Source organism: Physeter macrocephalus, chromosome 11 (assembly GCF_002837175.3).
Source record: "Physeter macrocephalus isolate SW-GA chromosome 11, ASM283717v5, whole genome shotgun sequence".
Classification (NCBI taxonomy): Eukaryota; Metazoa; Chordata; class Mammalia; order Artiodactyla; family Physeteridae; genus Physeter; species Physeter macrocephalus.
Window position 1 is genome coordinate 73,519,805 of NC_041224.1, and position 23,061 is coordinate 73,542,865.

At 40.0% G+C, this 23,061-nt stretch overlaps 1 protein-coding gene across 1 annotated transcript in view; it reads right to left on the reverse strand.

Annotated features, from left to right (window-relative positions):
* Positions 1–23,061, reverse strand: part of GABRB3 (gamma-aminobutyric acid type A receptor subunit beta3) — a 218,848-nt gene that overhangs the window by 11,238 nt on the left and 184,549 nt on the right. Inside the window, exons 5-6 of the mRNA XM_024114931.1 lie at positions 16,331–16,413; positions 13,608–13,745 (exon numbers count right to left, since the gene is read on the reverse strand). Coding sequence (XP_023970699.1) covers positions 13,608–13,745; positions 16,331–16,413 — 221 coding nt within the window. The remainder of the gene's footprint in view (positions 1–13,607; positions 13,746–16,330; positions 16,414–23,061) is intronic.

A 23,061-nucleotide genomic window follows, 5' to 3' on the forward strand; every position in this document is an offset into this window, starting at 1 on the left:
TAGCCTTCAAGGTAAAAGATCCACCAGGGCCAAATGAAGAAAAGCCTTTCAAGACACCATGAGACAGAGACCTCAGAATGTTAATAAACACAAGACTCTTCAGAGGTGTCAAGACCCATTCTTCTAGGCAAAGACTTTTGCCATTTGGTGTGCATCTTCAAGAACACATAGAGTCTTTGTGTAGCTCTGTTAGATAAAGTCCTGACACTGGTACAACAGATGTCCTGATGTATCCTGTATCTATGGAGAAACTCCTCAAATGATCATAATGAGTGACTGATAACTTAAAGTTGAGAAGTAGTGAGTCAGATGCACCAAGACATAAACTTCAAAAGAGCAATAGAAGCTTACAAATTGCAACAGAAAGGCACAGAAGCCCTAAAGTCTGTGTGCCAGTGCAGATGTGGTCAGGTCCACAAGTAGATGCTGAGTAAAAAGACAAAGGTACAGTCCCTAAATACAAGTGCATTGTTCTGGTTCAGGGCTTCCTTGGCAAAACTATCTATCGAAGATGCTGATCTCAACCCTTTCTCCCCAGGTGCACTAAAAGTTGTGGCCAGAAACAAGGCTCTGGATCTCTCATCCAGCCTCAATTAATAGCACTTTCTAAGGCGTTAATATTGTTGAAGAACTCATAAAAATGTGGATGCAGAGTATCATGTCACCTTTGCGGAGTGATAAGAGCCACTCAAATGTATCTGTAAAGTAACAAGCTGATATTTTAGCAATTGCAGCAGAGCTGGCCTATGTACATATACATGTCCCCCTCCAAGGCGGCCACCGTGGGGGCTCTCCCACAATTGTCTAGGAAGCTTTGTGAGCTCGGTGCTACTCTTGGGGTCTTTATGATGCTGTCTCATACAATATCTACCTTTTTTACTTTATAATACAACCTAAAGTTCAAAATGGTGTTCCTAATTTTCTCACCTGCATTGCTAGTCACCTTAATTAATATATGTTCAAAAATTCCATAAAGGAAAGGAGATATATGAAATAGGAAAGAGAGAAAGAGGAAAAACAAAACTTTTTCAAAGACTGTCTCAACCAGGCAATGATTCTCTTTCTGATCCTCCACAGCAAAGCCAGAATGTTTTATCCTATGATTCTGAAGCAAAGAGCAGGGGCATCTGAGTGATCCAGGTTCAGGCTAAGGGTTTATTAGGGATATTCCTTTAGGAAGCTCGCTATCCTCTCAGAGCCTTAGTTTCCCTGTGTGTAAAATCAGGGCAAGAATATCACAAGTGAAAAAAGAAAAAATATAAATTATACTCCATTGATTATAAACTATTATTCTGCAAAGGAAACCATCAAGAAAATGAAAATACAGTCCACAGAAAGGGAGAAAATATTTTCAAATCATATATCTGATGAAGAACTTGTATCTAGAATATATAATGAAGGTTTACAAAAAATACAAACAGCCCAATTTAAAAATGGGCAAAGGACTTGAATAGATATTTCTCCAAAGAAGATAAGACCAGTGACTAGTAAGTACATAAAAGATGCTCAGCATCTTACTCATTAAGGGAATGAAAGTCAAAACCACAATGAGACGCCATTTCATACTATTAGGATGACTACAATAAAAAAGAGAGACAATAATAACACAGGTTGATAAGGATGTGGATAAATTAGAACCCTCATGATTGCTTATAGAACTTAAATGGTACAGCCACTTTAAAAAACAGTTTGGCAGACCTTCCCTGGTGGCACAGTGGTTGAGAGTCCACCTGCCGATGCAGGGGACACGGGTTCGTGCCCCAGTCTGGGAAGATCCCACATGCCGTGGAGTGGCTGGGCCCGTGAGCCATGGCCACTAAGCCTGCATGTCCGGAGCCTGTACTCCACAAAGGGAGAGGCCACAACAGTGAGAGGCCTGCGTACAGCAAAAACAAAACAAAACAAAACAAAACAAAAACAGTTTGGCAGTTCCTCAAAAGGTTAAACATAGTTATCGTATGACCCAGCAGTTGCAATCCTAAGTACATATGTAATGCAAATGACAACTTATGTCCACAGAAAAACGTGTGCATGAATGTTTATAGCAGCTTTATTCCTGATGAGCAAAAGGTGGAAACAGCCCAACATTCATCAACTTTATGTATGGTTAAACAAAATATGATATAGTCATACAATGGAATATTATTCAGCAATAAAAAGGAATGAAGTATTGATAAATGCCACAAGGATGAACCTTGAAAACATCATGCTGAGTGAAAGAAGCCAGACATATAGGACCATATAGTATATGATTCCATTCACATGAAATGTACAGGATAGGCAAATCCATAGAAACAGAAATTAGATTAGTGGTTACCCAGGGTTAGGGTTGGCAGATTGGGGGAAATGGGGAGTGACTGCTAATGAGTACAGGGTTTCTGGGGTGATGAAATATTTGGAAATTGATTGTGGTCATGACTACAAAACTCTGTAAATACACTACAAACAATTGATTTGTATACTTTAAATGCTTAAATTTTATGGTATGTAAATTACATTTTAATAACTCTGTCATAAGAAAAAGAATACCTATTATGTGTACTTTACTGGAAATTAAATGGCTTAATTCATTCATATCAAGTACCAAACATACTATCTGGCCCAATAAAAGCAAGTTCCTTCTTCCTTTCCTTTCTCTCTGCTATGGTGACTTCTGTGCTCAAGATTTTGTAATCTAAGCATTTTTACCACCGAGCATATTTTAAAAATTGTGTGGAAGTCTTAAAAGCAATTCCAAAAGATGAAGGTAGATGAGAGTTAGTTTTGCAAAGGAGGTGTGGGACAATGAATTTCTGAGGAAATCTGGCTTCTGTAGTGAGACATTTTTCATAGGTCAGGAGCCCTTAAAGGAAAATGATTTCACAGCAATAAGATGAGATAGTTAAGCTCTCCTTTGGCACTGAGAGTAAGTTTGCTCTAGTTCTGCCATTTTGCACTGAGAGATTAGTAGTATTTGGCTAGTAAGCACAGGTGACTTGTCTCTAAGGATCCTTCTGAAAACAGTCGATGGGGAAAAAAGAATGGGAATTTGTCTCTGTAATTTAAAAGACAATGAGATATAGATGACAATTCCTTCTTCTAACCTTTCATATAATATTGGCTCTAGACCTATAGTAGATGTTATTTAGAGACCCAATGAGTAATAATTTGATCACAGGGCTTTACTTTAGGAAAAAACTAAAGCACAGAGTTCAGAATGGACTCTAGAGAAAATTAAGTGCATGTATTAAGGGTGTGACATGCAGACTTTTAAAAATTTTGTCATTTGTTTCATAATCATAATTGAAAAGCAAATAGTATTTTGAAAGTTGATTTTTGAAGAATAGAAAATTCGGGTATCTTAACAGAAATGTATCATCATCATTTATTTTTAGATTCTTTTCTTTTTCTTCCTTCTAATCTTGGCAGAAGTATTTTGAAATGAAGTCAGAATGTATCAGTCCAAATGTACCCCGGAAGAAAAGGAGAGAAATAAAAACATCACATAATTAAAGAGGCATATTAAGTAACTTGTTCTCCATGAATTTATCAAAAATCTCAGTCTTTTGGCTCAAAGAAAATGAAAAAGTTAGGAGTAAATTTCAGATTTGGCAAAAACCATATATACCAAAGTTTGTGGGTCAGCAGAAGTACATTCAAGACCAGTACAAAAGCTGAAGTCCCAATGAAGTGATCCTGTGTCCAGAGTGATATTTAGAGGGCTCTTTGACTGTTAACTGGATATGCTTGTTGAAATAAATTTAACACAGTATTTCTTTTAAACTAATCCTCTTACTATCTGCCATTGAAGTGCTTTGCTCACATTTTCACAGCTTTGTATTGCTGCAACCAAGGACCCAGATCTCCTGACTTTGAGCTTTACAGCACTTTCCTCAATAGTACACTTTTATGGATAAGTGTTTCCTCTCTATAATGTTATCAGAAAAATACAGAATTAAATGATTTATATTTACTGAACTGTGATTATAAAAAATGTATCCCAAATTTTCTTCTTTTTTACTCTCATGTAATTAATAGTCCAAGCTAAATAAGAATTAAATATTAAAACAACTGTAAATTTTTCTGAAAAAATAAAGAGGAGTGAAAAATAAGCTGTGGTGTTTGAGTATTGTGGAATAGGTAATGCTTCAATTGGAAACAACTGGGAAAAATGGACAAAACTTAAAATACATTTCCTTAGAGGCACAGGAGGGATAACAAGCCAGTAAGAATCTGAGCTAAGGTTTGGGAGAAAAAGTAAACTGGGAGAGGTGAGCTCCATGTTTCAGATAGCTGTAGTTTCTATAACAGAAAGATGAGAAGCTAAGTAGAACATCTGAGAGACTCATGGAACAAAGGGAGCAAAAACTGGAGATAGACACCATCAAATAGGGATTCCAAAGAGCTCTGTCCAAGATGCAAAGATAAATCAGAAGGATTCAAGAATGCACAAGGAATGAATCTGAACTCAGCATTATCCAAATCCCAGAAAGTAAATGAAGCTTGTTCTGGATTACTAATGCCTCTAGATGCCTGACAGAGGCAAGCATAAATTCTCTCTGAAGGAAGAAAACATCATCATAGATTTTGAATTATATCTATAATTTTCCCATGTACAATAGTAGCAGATTAGACACAGATGAAGAAAGAATTGTTGAACTGAAAGATAAACCAGAAGAAAATTTCCAGAGTGAAGCATGAAGAGAAAATAAAAAATTCAGAAAGCAAGGTGAAGATATAGTGACAAGATAGAAGATATAGTGACAGGATCCAATGTTGGAATTGTCAGAATTGAAATTGGAACCCTCGAAGGAGAAAAGCAGAGAGAAAATGGAGGAAAAGCAATGGTGGCTGACAGAACTCTAAAATTGCTGAAAGACCTCAAGCCAAAGATTCAAGAAGATCTACAAACTCCAAGAAGAATAATTAGAGAGAAAATTATATCTTGGTACATCGTAAGTACCAGTGAAATCAAAACAAAGAGAAAAATTATAAAAGGATCTGGAGGGGGAGGAAAAACAGATTAATTTGAAAGTAGACCAATTAGACCAACAACTCTCTTCTCAATGGAAACAATGGACACCAGGGAAAATGAAGTCATATCTTCAAATGGAAAAAGAAAAAAATGCCAACCTATCTTTCTGTAACCAGCAAATTTATCCTATAAGAATAAGTATGATATAAAGTCATACACAGGTTGTTTTTTTTTAAAAAAAAAACCCTAGAAGAAATTTGACCAGGAGACTCACACTAAAGAAAATATTTTAAAAATATTCTTCTTTGGGCAGAAGGAAACATTCACAGACAGACTTGGTGGTAAAGGAAAGAATGAATAACAAAGAAAAGAGGATTATTTATAATTACATCTAAGTGAAAATTTCCTGCATCTAATAACAATAATAATATGGTACAGGGTTTAAAATATATATAAAATTATAATACATAATGACAATAGAATATATAAGTCAGAATGAGGAAATATGGAATCCAAATGTACAAAGGCCCCTCCAGTGCTCAGGAATAGGTAAAAATACCATCTCAGATAAATTAATCTAAGTAATAAATACTTTAGCAAGGTTGTTCAATACAAAATCATTGTGTTCTTATATACCAGCAACAAATAAGAAATTACGTTAAGAAAAATTTACCATCTATAATAACATCAGAAAATATCAAACATATAGAAAAGTTTAACAAAGATGTACAAGTTTTCTACACAGAAAACTCTAAATGTTATTGAGACAAATTAAAGAAGACCAAAATGAGAGATAAAGTATATACAGACTGAAAGAATTATAACAAGGTCACTTTTCACTAAATTAACTAATACATTCCCAATAAAAAGCCAAACCATTTTTTAAATGAAAATTAATGATCTGATTATAAAAGTTTTATGGAAATGTAAAGGGCCAAAAATAATCATCAATAGTAGATAAAAAGAAAGGAAAGGAAGGATCTGTTCTACTTAAAAGCTACAGTAATCCACACAGTGAGGGAAGTGTACAAAGATGGATAAATAAACCCATGGCACAGAATACAAAGTCCAAAAACAGATCCATGCACATACAAACAATTTATGACAAAGGTGTTGCTGCAAGAGCAATGATGCTGTGGAAAATAATGAAACTTTCATACCTTTTACCAAAAAATGAATTCCAGGTGGACTGCAGGTCTCAATGTAAAAAGTACATTTTTGTAACACATTATAACCTGTATAAGCTTGCATCCAGAATTTATAAATAACTCCAATAAATTATTGACAGGAAATTCACAAAAAAAGACTTGCATAGGTAATTCACAAAAGAGGATCTCCAAAGAGCCGTTAGGGAAAGATGCTTAGTCCCACTAGCACTCAGAGGAATGGAAGTTAAAACCACAAGACATCACCCAACACCCGACAGGTGACTTCCATGTGAAATATTAGCAGAGTTGTTGTGGGGCGAAAGGAACACTCAGGCATTACTGCTATGAATGTAAGTTAGTAAAACCACTTTGGAAAACAGGTTGGCATAATCATTAAGCTTGAACATTCACAATTACACTTTTAAGCATATTCTCAACATTTATGTGAGCATTTATTCACAAAAAAACAAGTACAAGAATGTTCACAGTGGCATTACTCATAAATCTCCACCTGCAGTAGACTGGAAAAATAAATTGTGGTGTATTTACACAGTAGTATAGCAAGGAAAATAAATGAACCATAGTGATACTGATGGATTTCACAAACATAATGTTCAGTTAAAGAAGGTAGTCACAAAATAATTTAAACTCTACTATCCCATTCAATAAAGTTCAAAAACACAAAATTAACCATACTGTAACAAGATAGTGGTTTCCTTTGAGAAGGAGGGAGGTAAAGAAATTAGGAGGGCTCATAGGGTGGATCTTGGGAATGCCCACAGCATTCTACTTTTTGACCTGATGGCAGTTACACAATTTTCATTTTCTGAAAATTCACTTAGTACTATATTTATATTTTAAATATTTTTCTGTATGTACACATACAGAAAAGTTATAAAAATTATCCTAAAATCTATAAGTCTTTGTATTAAAAATAAAGCATGAGAAAAATTCTAAACCTTCCTAGGAGTGTCTTGCTTTAATTAATTACATTCTATTAGAAGGTCCACCAACTGCTGTTTGACAATTTACATAAAATTTTCACATATTTCTTAATGAATTGAGATCTGTTTGCTTTAAGGTCATTCAACTTGATATTTCTGGCACATTCCAAGTACTTCAGCAGCACATGTATATTTATTATGTTTAACTAAGTAGAAATTAGATAAAAGAATGAAAATATTTCCTTTATTGAGATTCTGCTTGAGTCACTGGCTTAATTTCAGTAAGCAGAAAATAATGATATAATATTTGCTTTGCTAAGTTTTTTTGAAAGATGTTTTCAAACCCCAACATTTAAATAATTATGGCTTGCCTATCTAGAACAGGTTTAAAAGCTAAGTTCAGTAAAAATTTCTTACATGATTCCCAAAGCTTGTATAGAAGGACAATATCTTTTCAGGTTTCAATCAAAAGATTTCAAAGACTAATCTCAACTTGCACTTATTTTTAAAAATACATTTTCAGTATTTCCTGAAATTCAACCATAAACCACTAATGAGTCATAGAGAACCAGATCACACTTTAAAGTAGAAATCTGTGAACTGCAGTAAAAACATACTTTATTTGTAGGGTTAAAGCAGAAATGAAACATCAGGTAATCTCACATCTAGGTGACAGCAAGCTGCTCCCTTCTTTCATTATCTTTAATCTGATCTCCCTTTTCCTTCTTGGAAAGACTTCCCCACACGTGTTTTCAGGTTTGGCTTAATTCTATAGACTGTAGGTGCTAAAGAACGATCTGAGTATTCACTTTATAAACTCTTTCCTTAAAAAATATAGCTCTGAATCAAGAAGGAATATTGGTAATAGATTCAGGACTTTCCAAGAAATCCAGTGGATTTAAATAGTGAATGATATACCACGGATCTAATGAAAGCTTTCTTTTTTCTCTTCTCTGTTTGACTTTCAAGCAGAATCTGTAATTGAGTTTTCGGTATTTTGTGGGAATCCTGAACATATGGTTATGAACAAATGAATTAATTCAGAAGATTTTAAATGAATGCCAGATATATAAGAGAGTGAGAGTAATAACATATGACAATTGATAGAGGAATGATACAGTCAGACTGTGACTCGAAGCTTTTCAAAGGAAAAGGATAATTGGCAGAGATGCTCAAGGAAGGCCAATCAGAGGTGTTGGTGTTTCAACTGTCCATTGATGAATGTACTGGATATGAATAGAAAAAAGAGGAAGAGAATACATCAAATGTGGGCTGTAATAGGAGCAAAAGTCTTTAGGCGGCATGCAGGAGTGAGTGGAGGAGAGAAGAAGAGCTGAATGCAGCAACTAAAACAAAGCTTTGTGTCGGGGATGTTTGTGAGCTAAACTGAAGAGGAGAGGTTAGAGCTAGACTTGGATCCACAGTGAAGGAGACTGGATTCCTTGTTGCTGCAGGAAAAGGCAAGTCATCACAGGTTCTGGAGCTGAAAAGTGGCTTCATGAAAACAGTGTTGCATGACCACAATTTACAATAGCCAAGACATGGAAGCAACCTAAATGTTCATCTGTCCACAGATGAATGGATAAAGAAGACATGGTAATCTATCTATCTATCTATCTATAGATATCTATAACTCTGTATACATACACACACACACACACACACACACACACACACACACACACACAATGGAATATTACTCAGCCATAAACAAGAATGAAATAATGCCATTTGCATTAACATAGATGGACCTAGAGATTATCATACTAAATGAAGTCAGACAGAGAAAGACAAACACCATATGATATCACTTACATGTGGAATCTACAATATGATACAAGCGAACTTATTTACAAAACAGAAATAGACTTACAGACAGAGAAAACACACTTATGGTTACTAAAGTGGAAAGGGGTTAAGGGAGGGACTAATTAGGAGTCTGGGATTAACAGATACACACTACTACATACAGTCCTACTGTATAGCACAGGGAACTATATTCAATATCCTGTAATGAACCATAATGGAAAAAAATATGAAAAAGTATAAATATATAACTGAATCACTTTGCTGTACACCAGAAACTAACACAACATAGTAAATCAACTATACGTCAATAAAAAATAAAAAAACCAAACAGTGTTGCATGGCTACTAATTTGCCAGCAAAATGCAGGATGGACTGGAAGGCAGAGGCACATTTCTTGCCATTAAGGATTTCTGGACATTGGATGAATCAATTCTAGGTCCCTGGATTAAGAATTTGGAGGTCTCCAATTCCAACATCTGTTTTTAGAAACTTGCATAAAAGCACTGCTCATCAAGAATGTACAGCCCATACGGACTTCCCTGGTGGCACAGTGGTTAAGAATCCACCTGCCAATGCAAGGGACATGGGTTCGAGTCCTGCTCCGGGAAGATCCCACATGCTGTGGTGCAACTAAGCCCATGCACCACAACTACTGAGCCTGCGCTCTAGAGCCCGCGTGCCTAGAGAGCCTGTGCTCCGCAACAAGAGAAGCCACTGCAATAAGAAGCCCACGCACTGCAACGAAGAGTAGCCCCCCACTGGCCGCAACAAGAGAAAGCCTGCGTGTAGCAACAAAGACCCAACGCAACCAAAAATAAATAAATAAATAAATTAATTAATTAATTTAATTAAAAAAAAAGAATGTACAGCCCATTAATACTGGGAGGTAAGGGAAGGAATGACACAGATGCCGTGGACAGGCACAGTAGACATTGTTTGTCATCCCAACAGTTACATGCTGTGTAACAACCCTTATAATATTAATATATAAAAGTATGGAAAATAATCATTTAAATAAAGCTTAAAAATATTAGTTTTTAAAATCTTTGTCAAAAATATATCAGGGTTTCCTATTTGTCAGGAACCTTGTGGATTAATTCCTGTCCTTTCTAGCTTTACTGTGTAAATTTGGTCAAATCATTATCATTCTTGAACATCAGTTTTCCTATACTTTAACTTGGGCTAATTTATTTGTCAAGTACCAGTCTCCCAGGGACATTAGTGAAAAATCTCGAACACAAGGTGCTATGAATTATAATGTAGCACGCCATTGTTATGGTTAGAAATCACAGTGAGTAATAAAGTTTTACTTCATTTTCTTTCGAGTTGTAAGGGGATCGAAATATTTTTTCCAAAACCTATTTGCTGAGTCATGGCAGAAATGGAATAATTATTTGTTGAGGTGAACTCAGTTATTTCTTTAAAATGCACTCATGGAACAAAGCTCCCTCCTTCTGGGCAAAGGCATACTTAATTTCCTCCCCAAGTACAAAGAGGTTTTATGTGGATTTTTCTTTTTAAAACATCATATTTTGGTACATTAAATATTTGAACATATAATGTTATTAATTTATATAGTATCTCTTTTGCAGAAACGATTCATTTGATTAGGGTTGAATACATACTTAGTAATGACAGTCAAACTTCCTCTTGTAATTCAACAACCATGCAGTTTTCAAACTATTGAGTGGGCTAGATGCTGGGATATGTATTAGGGATACAAATATGAACCCCAAACAAGCCCTATTCTTAAGAAACCCTCAGATAAGCAATTAGGAGTCAGTTACATCATGCTCAATAATCCAGGAGAATAATGTCATACATTTTCTAATATTTAAAGCTCTGGGCAGCCACTGGAGTGTCTATTCTCAGACTTCTCAAAATATGCCTCATTCCTGGACCCACACAATTTAATTAATGAAAGCTAATCAGTGCTCACCCTATTCAAGGCTCTTTATTTATATTAACTCATGTAATCCTCTACAATCCTACCAAATAGATATTATCAATGTCCTCTTTTTTTCAGAGAGATCACCACGGGTCACCCTGCTAGAAGGTTCCAGAGTCTGGACTTAAGCTCCGGCGGTTCTGGCTCCAGGGTCTGAGTCTTTAAACCTTGTACATACTGTCTCTTGAACTCGAGCTCTCTTATTGTGCCTCAATTCCTGCTAAACACCTCACTAGGTAAGAGGCTACCTGATGTCATCCAGGGCACACTGCTGAATGCTTGCAGGGTGTGAGCAGTCCCACTGGTCTAGACACTCCTTGTTCCCTCTCTGACCCAGGGTTCAGCCCCATGCCTAGTTCATGCCAGTCATTGAGTGAATATTCATGACTCCTTTTGTAAGTATTCCCTGCCCTGCAGCCTGCAACCTCTTGTTACCCAGGAGATGGATTAGGACTCTACACCTTGGGAAACCACAGCAAGAAGCCATTCACAAGGTCCTCAAAGAGGCAGGACAAGGGAGAGGTGGGCCAGCCACAGAATTTCGCTTGCATGACCCTGAGAAGGAGCATCTCCAGAAACCTCCAGAGTGTTGTGTCTTTCCTAATCCCTTTTCTGAGAATTCTCTTTCAGGCTAGAGAATCCTTCAGTCCAGGTTACTGATTGAAATCTCATTAATTCAGAACACTTGTGTAAAGGAAAATAAATTAGTATAATATTTAATTTTGAAATAGTTTTGTAATAATGTGGCTTATGACGTTTCTACATAAGTAAGCAAATTAGAATAATTTTAAAGCACAGGGTCTTTGAAGGATGGGAGGTTTATAACTGAATGATACGGAGATCCTGGTGACACCCTGCGAATGCAGAAACTTGGTGAGCACAGAAAAGAGGACTCAACACTGCATTCTGAGGGCATGACCACTCTCAGCAGAGTTTAAGTGTTTGCACCCATTTCTGCAGTGTGTATCTTCTCCAGATGTGTTTAGGATATGTTCTGCCATACACATAGTTAAAAGAAAGACAGAGACTGCACCTAGAAAAAAGTGGCTCCAGTGCTTTTGAGCAAGATTCAGGAAGGCCATTCTATGTGGTTGCAGTTTCCCATGGAAGCACCACACCCTCCACAGATGCCTCATCAGGCTTTCAAGGAGGTTGCATGAAAATGCAATAAAAGGGCCTCCTGGCAGTGCCCTAACAGCCCTATCTGCAATCTTCTAGACAAAGGCAGGCATGGGCAGGACTCCTACACCAAGACAAGACTATCCCTGTGTTCTGAGCAGACCTCTGCTCACATCATTTGGAGCATGGAACAGTTTGAAACCCAGTTTTAAAAGCAATAAATCATTTTCTGCAACACGTCACAGGGCAATTTTCTTGGTTGTGGAAACTATTCCTTAATGATAAGCCCATGTGCCTTTTGGCCTCACCGCCCACCTCAGGTGAGCACCTCCGTGCGTACTCTACAGAGACTGCAAGCACATTTGCAGGACGTCTTGCAACACAGGAGAAGGTGGCATCGCATGAAGATGGACCTTAAACATTCAGGCTTCTGTCTCTACTTGCACGTCCCTTTGTTCTTGAGGCTGAGGTAGAGAGGAGAGAAACTGGCCCAGTGTGGACTGGCTGCATGCCTGAAGCATGGCAGGCATCCCACAAGGAGGGGATGGGGAGTGGGGTCAGCTGTGCCCAGGACAGGCCTCTCCTATGGGAGGGGTCTCCTTGAAGTTGCAGGCACTGGTGGTCAGTGTAGCACTGAAGGAATGCAGAGCTGTCACTTAAGCCATCCTGGTGAGGTAGTGTGTGGGTAGAGCAGGGGCCAAACCTTCACAGAGGAAGAGCATTTCGATTAAGCTGAAGAATGAGTAGAAGGTGGCCAGGTGAAGGGATTCAGGGTGGCCATGGGTTACAGGCATTCAAGCTAGAGGCTACAGGCAGAGAGTGCAGGCCGTGGGCTTCATGAATGCTGGCACAGGACCAGGGCTAACCACCACCCACTTGGTGTGGTTTAAGCTACATTGTCAGGAGAAAGCCAAGATGGGAGATCCCAGCTCTGCCTTCTTGAGACTTCTCCACCCAGAGTTTGTGGTCTTCAGAATACCCTACACTTTACAGAGTGCTTTTGTTTATTCTCTCAGCTACAGCACAGCATTCAGTAAGAACACCAAGAAAGCACTACCTATTGTGAGAGACATGGTTGGAACTTAATAAAACCTCAGCAAGTACAGACAGGAGAGTAGAAGATAACTACTCTGTCTTTGGACAGTTGAAACAAAGATGACAATGAAACCCAGGCCAGGGCAGCCTCCTAGATGATATTAGGAGCAGATGACCATGTCTGAAGAGGCATCACTAACTGCAGGTGCCCAGGTTCCTGGACCAGGGCTGACTGCCAGCCCAGAAGTGGGGAGAAGGTCTCTTACTTTTGACAGCACAGCACTTGCCTCCTCAGGTCTTCCTCTCTCCTTCCTTCCTGCCTCCAAAGCCATCAGTGGCCTCTTGTCTGCCCAGAATGAAAGCTGCTTATGTTATTAAACAAGGGTTGGTTAAATTCACCCTCAGGCTTTTAACCTTTCAATAACCAGTACAGAGAGCATCTCCTGGTCAGGTGCTCCTTCCTACCCATCAAAGCTTATCCATCCCCTCTAGATACAAAGAAAAGGGTACAGAAAATGATGAAATATTGATGATAGCCCTTTTTTGGATGACCGATCACTGTGAATCAGCAGCAGGGTATTTCACAATGATAGCATCATGGCCAGGCAGCCAGTATCCCTCCAGGGAGTATGAGGGGATGCAGGACTCACCTGTGGCAAAGACAACATTCCTGGAGACCAGACGATGCTCCACGATGGAGAACTGTGGGAGCTCAATTCTCTCCACTCCAGTAACAGCCTTATCACCACCACGCCAGTAAAATTCAATGTCATCCGTGGTGTAGCCATCTGCCAGGAGACAGAAGTAAGGACATGGCAGAAATGAAGCATTATTTTGTCTGAAGAAACTGTCACTAATAAAATGGAAGTAACAACTTGCCCATGTTTGAAGTAAATTTGTTTGATGTGCTTGTCTATGAAAAGAAGCATCATCAAAGAACTAACTTTCGAATATTCTGTTACCTCTGCTGTGTGATTTGAACCAGGCTGAGAAACTGTGGAGGCAGAGTGCTCTGACCAAAGTTCTGTCTGTAAAGCCTAATTGTAGGTCTGGCCTCGACTTTGCACAGAAATGAATTAAAAACATACTCATAGCACTGAATAAGATAGTTGGAAGAAAAAGTAAGAACTTGAGTATGAAGAATTCTGGAAAGGCAGCTCTCTCAAAAACTATTAAAAAGTTAAAACACTTAAAGGGTAAATTTGACCAATCAATGTTTGATAAAGTCAGGCATTTTTGGATGGTGTCATGAGGTGTTCCTGGCCATGAGCTTGGCCATCCTTAGAAATGCCTTTTGTAGGGACCCTCTTGGCCCTTAGAGATTTGAGCAGTGGTCTCAGCCGAAAGAGGAGTAGTCATTTGCCAGATTATAGCTCCAAAGCCGACTCTTGGCATGGTCTCATGCTCACTCGGTAATTAATCAATGCTTCTTGAGAATGACTAAATAGGACAATAGTGTCTGATGTTATTTGTAGCACCCAGGAGTCTTCTAAAGAATTAGGTCAACTTTAGCAGTAAGGAAAATTAAAACTCACACCTGTAGAAAAATAGCCTATGAATATAACAGACTTTTTGATTTGAACATATAACACAACAAGAGGCAGATACTAAATATCTGACATTAGACAAACAAATAGACCAAAGCTGTGGGGATGACTGCCCCCCACAGCCCCTGCTGGCTCCCTGGTCCCGTCTGCTGTCCTACCTCCAGGATCACGGTGGGCACACCTTTTGTCTCCGCCCTTCCCTCCGACTTCCTTACACTCCATTCTCACCTGGCGGCCACAGCGATCGCTAATAAAACACACATCTTACCAAGTCACTCTTCTGCTTAAAGCCCTCAAATGTTTCCCAATGCAATTAGCAAAACAAGTCCAAGTCCTTAATAGGACCCCAAGAACCCACAGGACTGGTCCCTGTGTGCGTTGTTAAGTACATCCATGCCCACTCCCTCGCCCACCCAGTCCAGCCCCTCTGGCCTTCTGGCTGTAGCTCAGATCAGCATGCTGTGCCCAGTGCTTACATGCCCTGCAGCGGGACATCCAGATCTTCAAGTGGCTAACTCTTCCATACATTTGCATCTTGACTTCAATAAAAACTTTTGCACACGTGTGTAGTCAGGTCACCAGAAAACTGGGAGAATCCCTCTTCTGTTTAACTGCTTTAATCATGAGTTCTCTGAGGGGGAGGGACCTCACACACTCTGAGGAAATCTCTTTGACAACAGACCTTCCTGCCCATCCTCCACCTTGGTTAAACATCAAGGAAACAGAATCTACACTCTTCAACGCCATTCACTACGGCTCACAGTTGTAATAGGAGCTGCTTCCTCACTTAGATTCCAAATTTGCCTTCCTGAAACTCTCATCAACTCATTGGAGTTGTGTCCTCTGGCCACAGAGAATCTACTTAACTTCCTAAAGTATTGGGAAACCATCATCTTTCCCCTGAGCCTTCATACTAAATATCCTATGCATCATGCCACATGATCTCACGTCCCTCACCTTCTGGAAAGCACAGCTTTCAGAAAGCAGGGCCGTGATACCGTGTGAAAGTGAGGGGCACAGTGAGGGGTCTAAACACTGGCCTGCCACCAGTGCAGCTTCCCAGTGTGTTCATTCACCAAGGCGTTCACTTCTCACCATACATGCATCGAATGCGCTGCAAAGTCAGTCATTTGCCATCCCCCCAAAATTCAATACAAATACCGACAACCCGAAATCCAACTGAGGCTAATGATAAACCAGTCTACGGTGGGTCAGGAGAAGACACAACGGCAGCAGCCACATACGGATATGCCAGGATTGCAGGTCAGGGAGCAGGACATTTGCTTCTTAGACTACGTGGCTGCAGCTCTCGTCCCTCGCAGAGAAGTATCACTCAACACTGAATTATCAATAAGACATCTGAATGCTCTTCAAATTGAAGAAAATTGCCAAGATGTAGAAACAGTTGGCTTGTAAAGCTGAGCTCCTAATGGGAAATGAGGTTTACTCCAACTGCAGAGGATCCCAGGAGTACAGCCACTTGTGCCTGATGAAGCACATCGTGAGGGATCGCCTCTCGGAATCTGCTCTCTTCTCACTGAAGGGGTCGAGATGGAGAGCATTTGTCTTCTTTTATTTCAGCAAAGCAAACAGACTCTCTTAGTCAGATCAGAGTGGAGGACTCTTTTATACTGAGCCTCTGTCTCTGTCTCTCTCTTTCTCTTGCCCTCTCTCTGTCATGAAAGTGGTATTTGCCGAGTGGAGGATTAAACCTCTAATCTTTAGGACAGTTAAAAACTATGTCAAGAAAATTATATATGCCATGCCAAATAATGATAAGAAGGCCTAAAACACAAAGTGGATGAAAAAGAAATACAGATACACACAGCTTTCAATCTCCAGAGTGCAGTTCTGCTCATCCAAAGGGTATCTTCTCAAGTCCATCATGCATGCTGCGGTCGTGGTGATTCTGAAACACACAGAGTGAGGGCAGATATTAAAGATGGGATGAGAAATACAGCAGAAAAACTGCTTCTAGATAAACACTGAGTAACCCTCAGGTAGGACCCCTTCCCCAAAGCACACCTGATTAAACATATTTCATGATATATACTAAATGGACAAGTTTTCATTATACTGTAGGCCAGCTTTGTCCAAAAAAGCAATACATATATAATTTTAAAATTATTCATGCAAACTTGTTGACTTTGGATAATCAAGGGCAGAGAAAGGGGCTTCTTAGGAAGCTCTTGTCTTCAATTTTTATTCTGCCCCCTTGTCTAGTGACGCTCTAACTTTTGTAGCACAGAGAAAACTTACCTATGGTAACAACATTCATTAGATTACAATTGAATTCTTTGACTTTCAGTGTGAAGTGTTCAAGTAGCTCCCAATCCACAGGCTGCACTCTGGAAATGTGAGCCAAGCTTGTACTTGATTCTATTTTATTATAGTTGCCCCTTGGGCTAATGCTCCAGGGCTTTTCACCACAGGAACATCTACTTTTTCAAAGAGAATATTTGGCTTCTATGTTATTGATTATGAATCAAAACTGATTGGGTTAGCTTCCCTTGAGGTCAGCTGCAGCCATGGAAAGAATTTATATCGTGGCCTAAGGAGAGTTAAGCCTCTGCCGTGCAATGGTTAAACCCACTGTACATGGAGATAAAACACTTCCAGAAACGTCAAGTTCATTGCCTACTCTGCCGAAAGCCTCATTTTAGGGAAACCAACCTACCCAAAGCCTCTGTTGAAAATGCAACGATTAGGCTACCATGTTTTATTCTCTTTCTCGAAATCCCACCCCTTCTGCACCACAGTCCCAGCTAACCAGACTGGGCTGGGTCCCTGAATCAAGCACAGGCAAACATTAGTTGATCAAGAATATAGGATGTGGCCTGAGTTAAAAGGTAGAAGGGAGCTAAAGGGATTCTCTTCCATGGGAATGAATTAAAGATGAGAATGGAGCTAAACTTGCAAGTTCATGAATTAGAGGCTTGTGATGCCATTTTCAAACTGGAGAGTCAGGCATGAGAAAGCATAACAGAGGTGAAGACAATGCAGAGAGTTGATGGTTTAGGAGACAGCAGAGCTAAGGCTGGGCCACAGCGCACAGCCTTGCAGGACATGTACAACACATCTCAGGGAGCAGCATCTCAGAGCTGATGTGGGAGATGTGTAAATGGCGGCCCGGGCTGTGCTCATTAAATGGTGAATCTTAAGAAGGAAGAAGTGAGAATGTCTTCTCCTGAGAGTCCTAGATTTACCTTGAAATCCCAGCCACATTCTAGTCTCCACCCTTCTAGAAGCCCAGTATTGAGCTTTCTACAGACAGCTTTCCATGTGAACATTCACAACAAATCTTCTACCACTCAGGCAACATAAGTTCTGCTCCAAAACACCCATCAGACACCAGTCATGTGCTAATTATGTTGGGCTTGTCTCACTGAACCTAAGTGCTGGTGCTAAAGGAATAGGAGTAAAGCATGTCCTTCTATTAGCATTGGGTTAAGCAGCAGGTTGAGGAAAGTTCTACTTTTCCATGGCTGAGAAGAACAGTGAGGGAAAATGTCAACCTATTTGCCAATCATGGGACAATGCTAATTTTTTCTCTGCAAATAGCACGCAAGTGCCGTGCAGACATATGCTATAAGATCCACACCAGTGATGAAACTGTGTCCTTTCCAAATGTCATAACACTTCCAATTATCATTCCAAAGAGTGGATTACATTCTATCCAAAGTCAACACACAGCTCTTTGGTATATTTTTCTACATCATCTGACTTCCTAGCCAACTGAAGAACCAGCCTCACACTTTGAAATTCTGGCATGTTTTATGGCAGGTTGTCAACCCAACATCCATACAAGATGCCTATAAGGCAAAATTAGAAGAAAGTTCTGCTAAAATTACAAATTTTTGTAAATAAGAGAAAAAGACCTCTACTGGAAATGTTCAAAATTTTAAATTTTCCTACATGTTTTAGTACCTATTCACTTGAAGACTCAGTAACTGAGATTACCATTTTTTGTTTGTTTTTCCTTATTTATTCCCAAATATCATCATTAAAATACATGCACACAAGTGCACACGCACACATCCAAATTGTTTGGAGACTCACAGGTATTGTGATATTATGTAGAGTGTTTCATAGGAATCATTGGAAGTGGGAAGCATGAAGCTAGTAGAAATGGTGAGTATCTTTAGTACAGCTGTTGTCCTGTCTTCTCGTTCTGGTATCATACTGGCTATCATATGGAGCCCTATTCCTATTGACTTGAGGAATAAGGTATAGACATCTATGTGCTACTCTTCTTCCTATGGAAGAAATACACAGAAAACCCTCTTATGGTGGAAAGTAAGTCATAAGAGCCTACTCATGACACAGTGGAAGAAGGAAAGAGGTCTTTTTGCCACTGGGACAGAAAGGCAAGAAAAAAGGAAAGGGGGAAATAAAGAGATCAAGAAGGGGACAGCAGGCCAGAACCACTCCCCGAGCCACAAGGCCATCATCCACATTGGCTAAGCTCATGACAGGTTTGGGGACTGGACCTTCTGAGTGAAATGACCAAATTTTGCACCCCTGGGAGTTTGTAGAAACCATAGGAGGGTATTTCATGGTCTGCAGAATGAGAACTCAAGCCTAGTTAATGGAGATGGACCAAGGGCAGGAAAGCCCCAGTGACATTCGAACTCTAGTTGCATAATCCCAACACGCATGTGCTCACACACACACCTTTTGTATTTTTTTCTAATCAATTTTATTTGTCCTGAGAAAAGACTTTAACCAACTTCTAGCTCCACTTCCATCTGAAAGCTGAGAATTCCACTCCTATTTCTAAGAAATAGTGGTGAAGTCAATAAGAAATATTGGGTGAGGAATTCTCTCCAGTAGATCCATTGTTTTTAGTCGTAGCAAGCAGTCACATCTGAACTTTATGTAAGGCTGGTTGTGAGTTTGCTTTGGACCCAGCTCCGTGCTCAGCACTTGAATACTCATGCATTTAATCTCACAACAACCACATTGTAGAGGTATTGTCATTCTTCCCATTTTGCAGATGAGCATACCAAGGATCGGAAAGAGTAAGGAGGTCGGCAACATTTACAATGCTACTGGAAGGCACACGTGGCATTCAGATCCAGGCAGCCTGAATCCTGCACTCACTCATCTACCTCCTTGACACCTCTTCTGCCTTAAACTACGAAATATATTCAACTTTTAAAAGCCTACTCAGGGAATGAGGTTCTTGTTTTCAAAGAAGAGTGAATTCAGTAGAGAAATATGTTTTATATATATATATATATATATATATATACACATATATGATATATATGATCACACATATATACACACACAGAGATCATATATATGTGTATGTCTCATATGTATGACAAACTGGAAATATACTTTGTAAGGGGAGAAAATAAATATTTTAAGGCTACACTTGCTGCAACAGTAGTGATATTTTGCCCATTGTGGAATAGGGTAGAGTTTAGTAGGTAGTTCTGCTATTATAAGTGATATATCACTAAAGATATGTTTAAGAGTCAAAAGTATGAAAATTCAAGGAATAAATGTGAAGTTTATAAGGGCAGCATCATCCCAACAAGTTTAAAATCCTATTATGAGACACCTGCCATCTTTGGACACCATCTACAAACTACTCCTGGGAAGAACGGCTTTTAGCAGGTCAAAGGGTTCTAACTTTGTCTCAATTATATCAAGCTTATGAGATGTACTTTGGTATCAGCACTTCCATTTAAAAATTTCCACCAATTAAAAAGAATATTAAGGGCAGACGCAAACTCTTTTTGTCATCCCACAAACACAGATTTCTCCACAGACCGCCTGGAGAGGCTGTGGTGGAAATATCACTTTTGGCTGCTCAGGAACACAGCTACTAGGTTGTGGTAGTATGCCTGTTTGTCAGCCGAGGCACGACAGTGCTCTCTGTCCTTGCTGGGAAAGGGGGACTCTGGGCAGAGCCTGGGACCCACGCTTACAGTGAATCACAAGGCAATGCACACACTCTCTTCCCCACTTATACGAATATTTGAGATTCATAGTAAATACCAGAGAGAACAAAGGTTAAAATGCCCTTGACTAGCTTTCTCAGAGGCCTTGCAGAACTAAAGTATCTCAGCCCCGCTATCTCTCCTGTCATCACCCATTTTAGTATTGTCATTATACTTAGGACCACCTACCCTTGGAATGTCCTTCCATTTGTTGACCTGCAGGCCCTTTGCTTGTCCTCTGGGGAGCCTGGAGCAGGGCTTAGTCCCCTGCAGTCATAAGTGCCTAGAACCGCAGCCACGTGCACATGGCAGGTGTCCTGGACTAACAGACAGCGTGGAACTCAAGCAAAATGTGGAAAGCAAAAGAGGTGGCTTGGCCCTTCTTGGTTTCAATCCCCCAAATCTAAGAGCCAGAGGGGATACCCACCCTCCTGCAAGCACTCCCAGCAGGAGATCTGACTTTGAATGTTTACTGATCCTCTGAGAGCCTCCCTGGGCTCACTGGTCAAGATGCTTGGATGTCACTCTATGTGCTGATAGCCTGGTGGTCTCTGAATCCTTTGGCTGCAGAATGAGTCCTTAGCAGGCTGATATTGATGCCCATAAGCTTTACAGTTTCCATGGCTGTGAGGACTGCAGCAAAATGCAGCCACAGGTGGAGTTCTGGACCTTTGATCACAATCTTGTCAAACTAGCAGGACCGGGAGCAAGTTAACAGCACCTCCTGTGTGACTTCTGGCTTGTGCTGGGGATGTCCAAATGTCTGAGAACCCTGGGCAATGGTTGTTACCCATGGCCCCAGGACAGCAGCACACCTGGGGTACTGCCTTACAGGTAATCACTTAGCCCTCTGCAACTGCTCCCAGGTAACTTACACTCATCTCCATTCCTGGCTTCACCCCAGGTGCACCAGGCAGTGGAGGTAGCTATCATTTTTCCAAGAATAGAAATTCAGATGCTAGGATTAAGGACCTAATCAAATAATTCAGACTGACCAAGCATCCTTCTAAAGCATGTACTTATTATTCAATGTGGAGAGGGCACAGGACATAAGCCAACATTGAAGTTGCCCCTATTTTTGTTTTATTTTACAATAAATATAAGAAGATACATGCACAGAAATGTCCAAAGGCCTCTGCTATGCAGATTCGTTGAGGATGTTGCTGGGAAAATTGCTGTAGAAAGTTGATTGTGTTGGCAGCCCCATTCCTTCATCTTTCCCAGTATCCACTCTCTTTGCCATGTCATTTGCAGCCCTTCTCACTAAAGAGGAGCTGTCTGCCCCCTTCTGAACATGGGCCAATTTTGTGCCTTGCTTTGTCTGATAGAATGTGTGTACTAACAGTCCCAAGCTTAGCCCCCAAGTGACATTCTGTGTTTCTGGTCCCCTTGTACTTCTGCCTTTGCTGTGAGAAAACCATGCTCATATAAATCTGCTATTTCTAGGAGGAGTACGGACATAAGGGGCAGAGACCACCCATCCCTGGGCCTGTGGGTGAACCAGCCAGAATCTGCAGAGGTGCTGATTAATCACCCAGATTCACAAGCAATGAGCACTTATTATCATTTGACATTGAGGCTTTCCAGCTGTTTGTTATGAAGCAATGTTGTGGCCATAGATAACAGATACAACAATCAACACAAGTAACTACACACATAGAAAAGCATAAATTATCTTATAAATGGACATCACAACCTGATACTTCTTAGGGGTGCCATAAGATAGCAAAGCCCTTAGTAGATAGTGTTTTCCTACAACAGGAGCATTTACTTCTGGATTTCAGCATAAATCCACTAACATTGTAGGAACATAAATCTTGGTGAAATGAGTAGTCACATTAGGCAAATGAGACGGGCCACCTCCTGATTTTCAAACAATATGGTGATAAAGCAATTCAAAGGCCAAAACCAGCAATAATGCTAAAAACCAAAACCAAAAGAAAAGCATGTGCCAGATCCTCAAGCACCTGACAGGAACAGAAATGTCAGGGTGGATGACTGAGGGAGTCTCAAGGAAAATACTAGGTTCAACTCTCTAAGAGGAAGGAAGGAAATATTTTGAAAGATCAAAAAAGTACTTTGAGACTTTGAATCTCTCCAACCATCTGGAGAGATGGTTGGGAGGTGTGTGTGGGGTTTATATCTAGAAAAATAGCCACTAGGCCACATGTGCCTATTTATAATTAAATTTTAAATTAATTAAAATTAAATAAAATTAAAAATTTAGTTCCTCTAAGGCACTAGCCAAATTCCAAGTGCTCAATAGTCACCTATGGCTAGTGGCTATTGTACTGGATGGTACAGATTTTAGAACATCTTCATCACCACAGTAAGTTCCATCGGAAAGGGTGAGCCAGACAGGGTGACAGACCTGGCCCTGCCTGCTAATGCAGCCTGCCAGCTCCTCTCCCTCCTTAACTCTCTCTCTCCTCTCCTTTCCTCCCCCTCCCCTTCCCTCTCCCCCAGCCTCCTTCTCTCTCTGGCCCCCTCGACACCATAGCTTTAAGAGGACACACTCCCTAGTTGAAAGTGGTTGGGCGACACAGTCAAATGCACACAACCCATCACCTCAAAGAAAAGCCACTGCAGCTAGAGGTAGATAT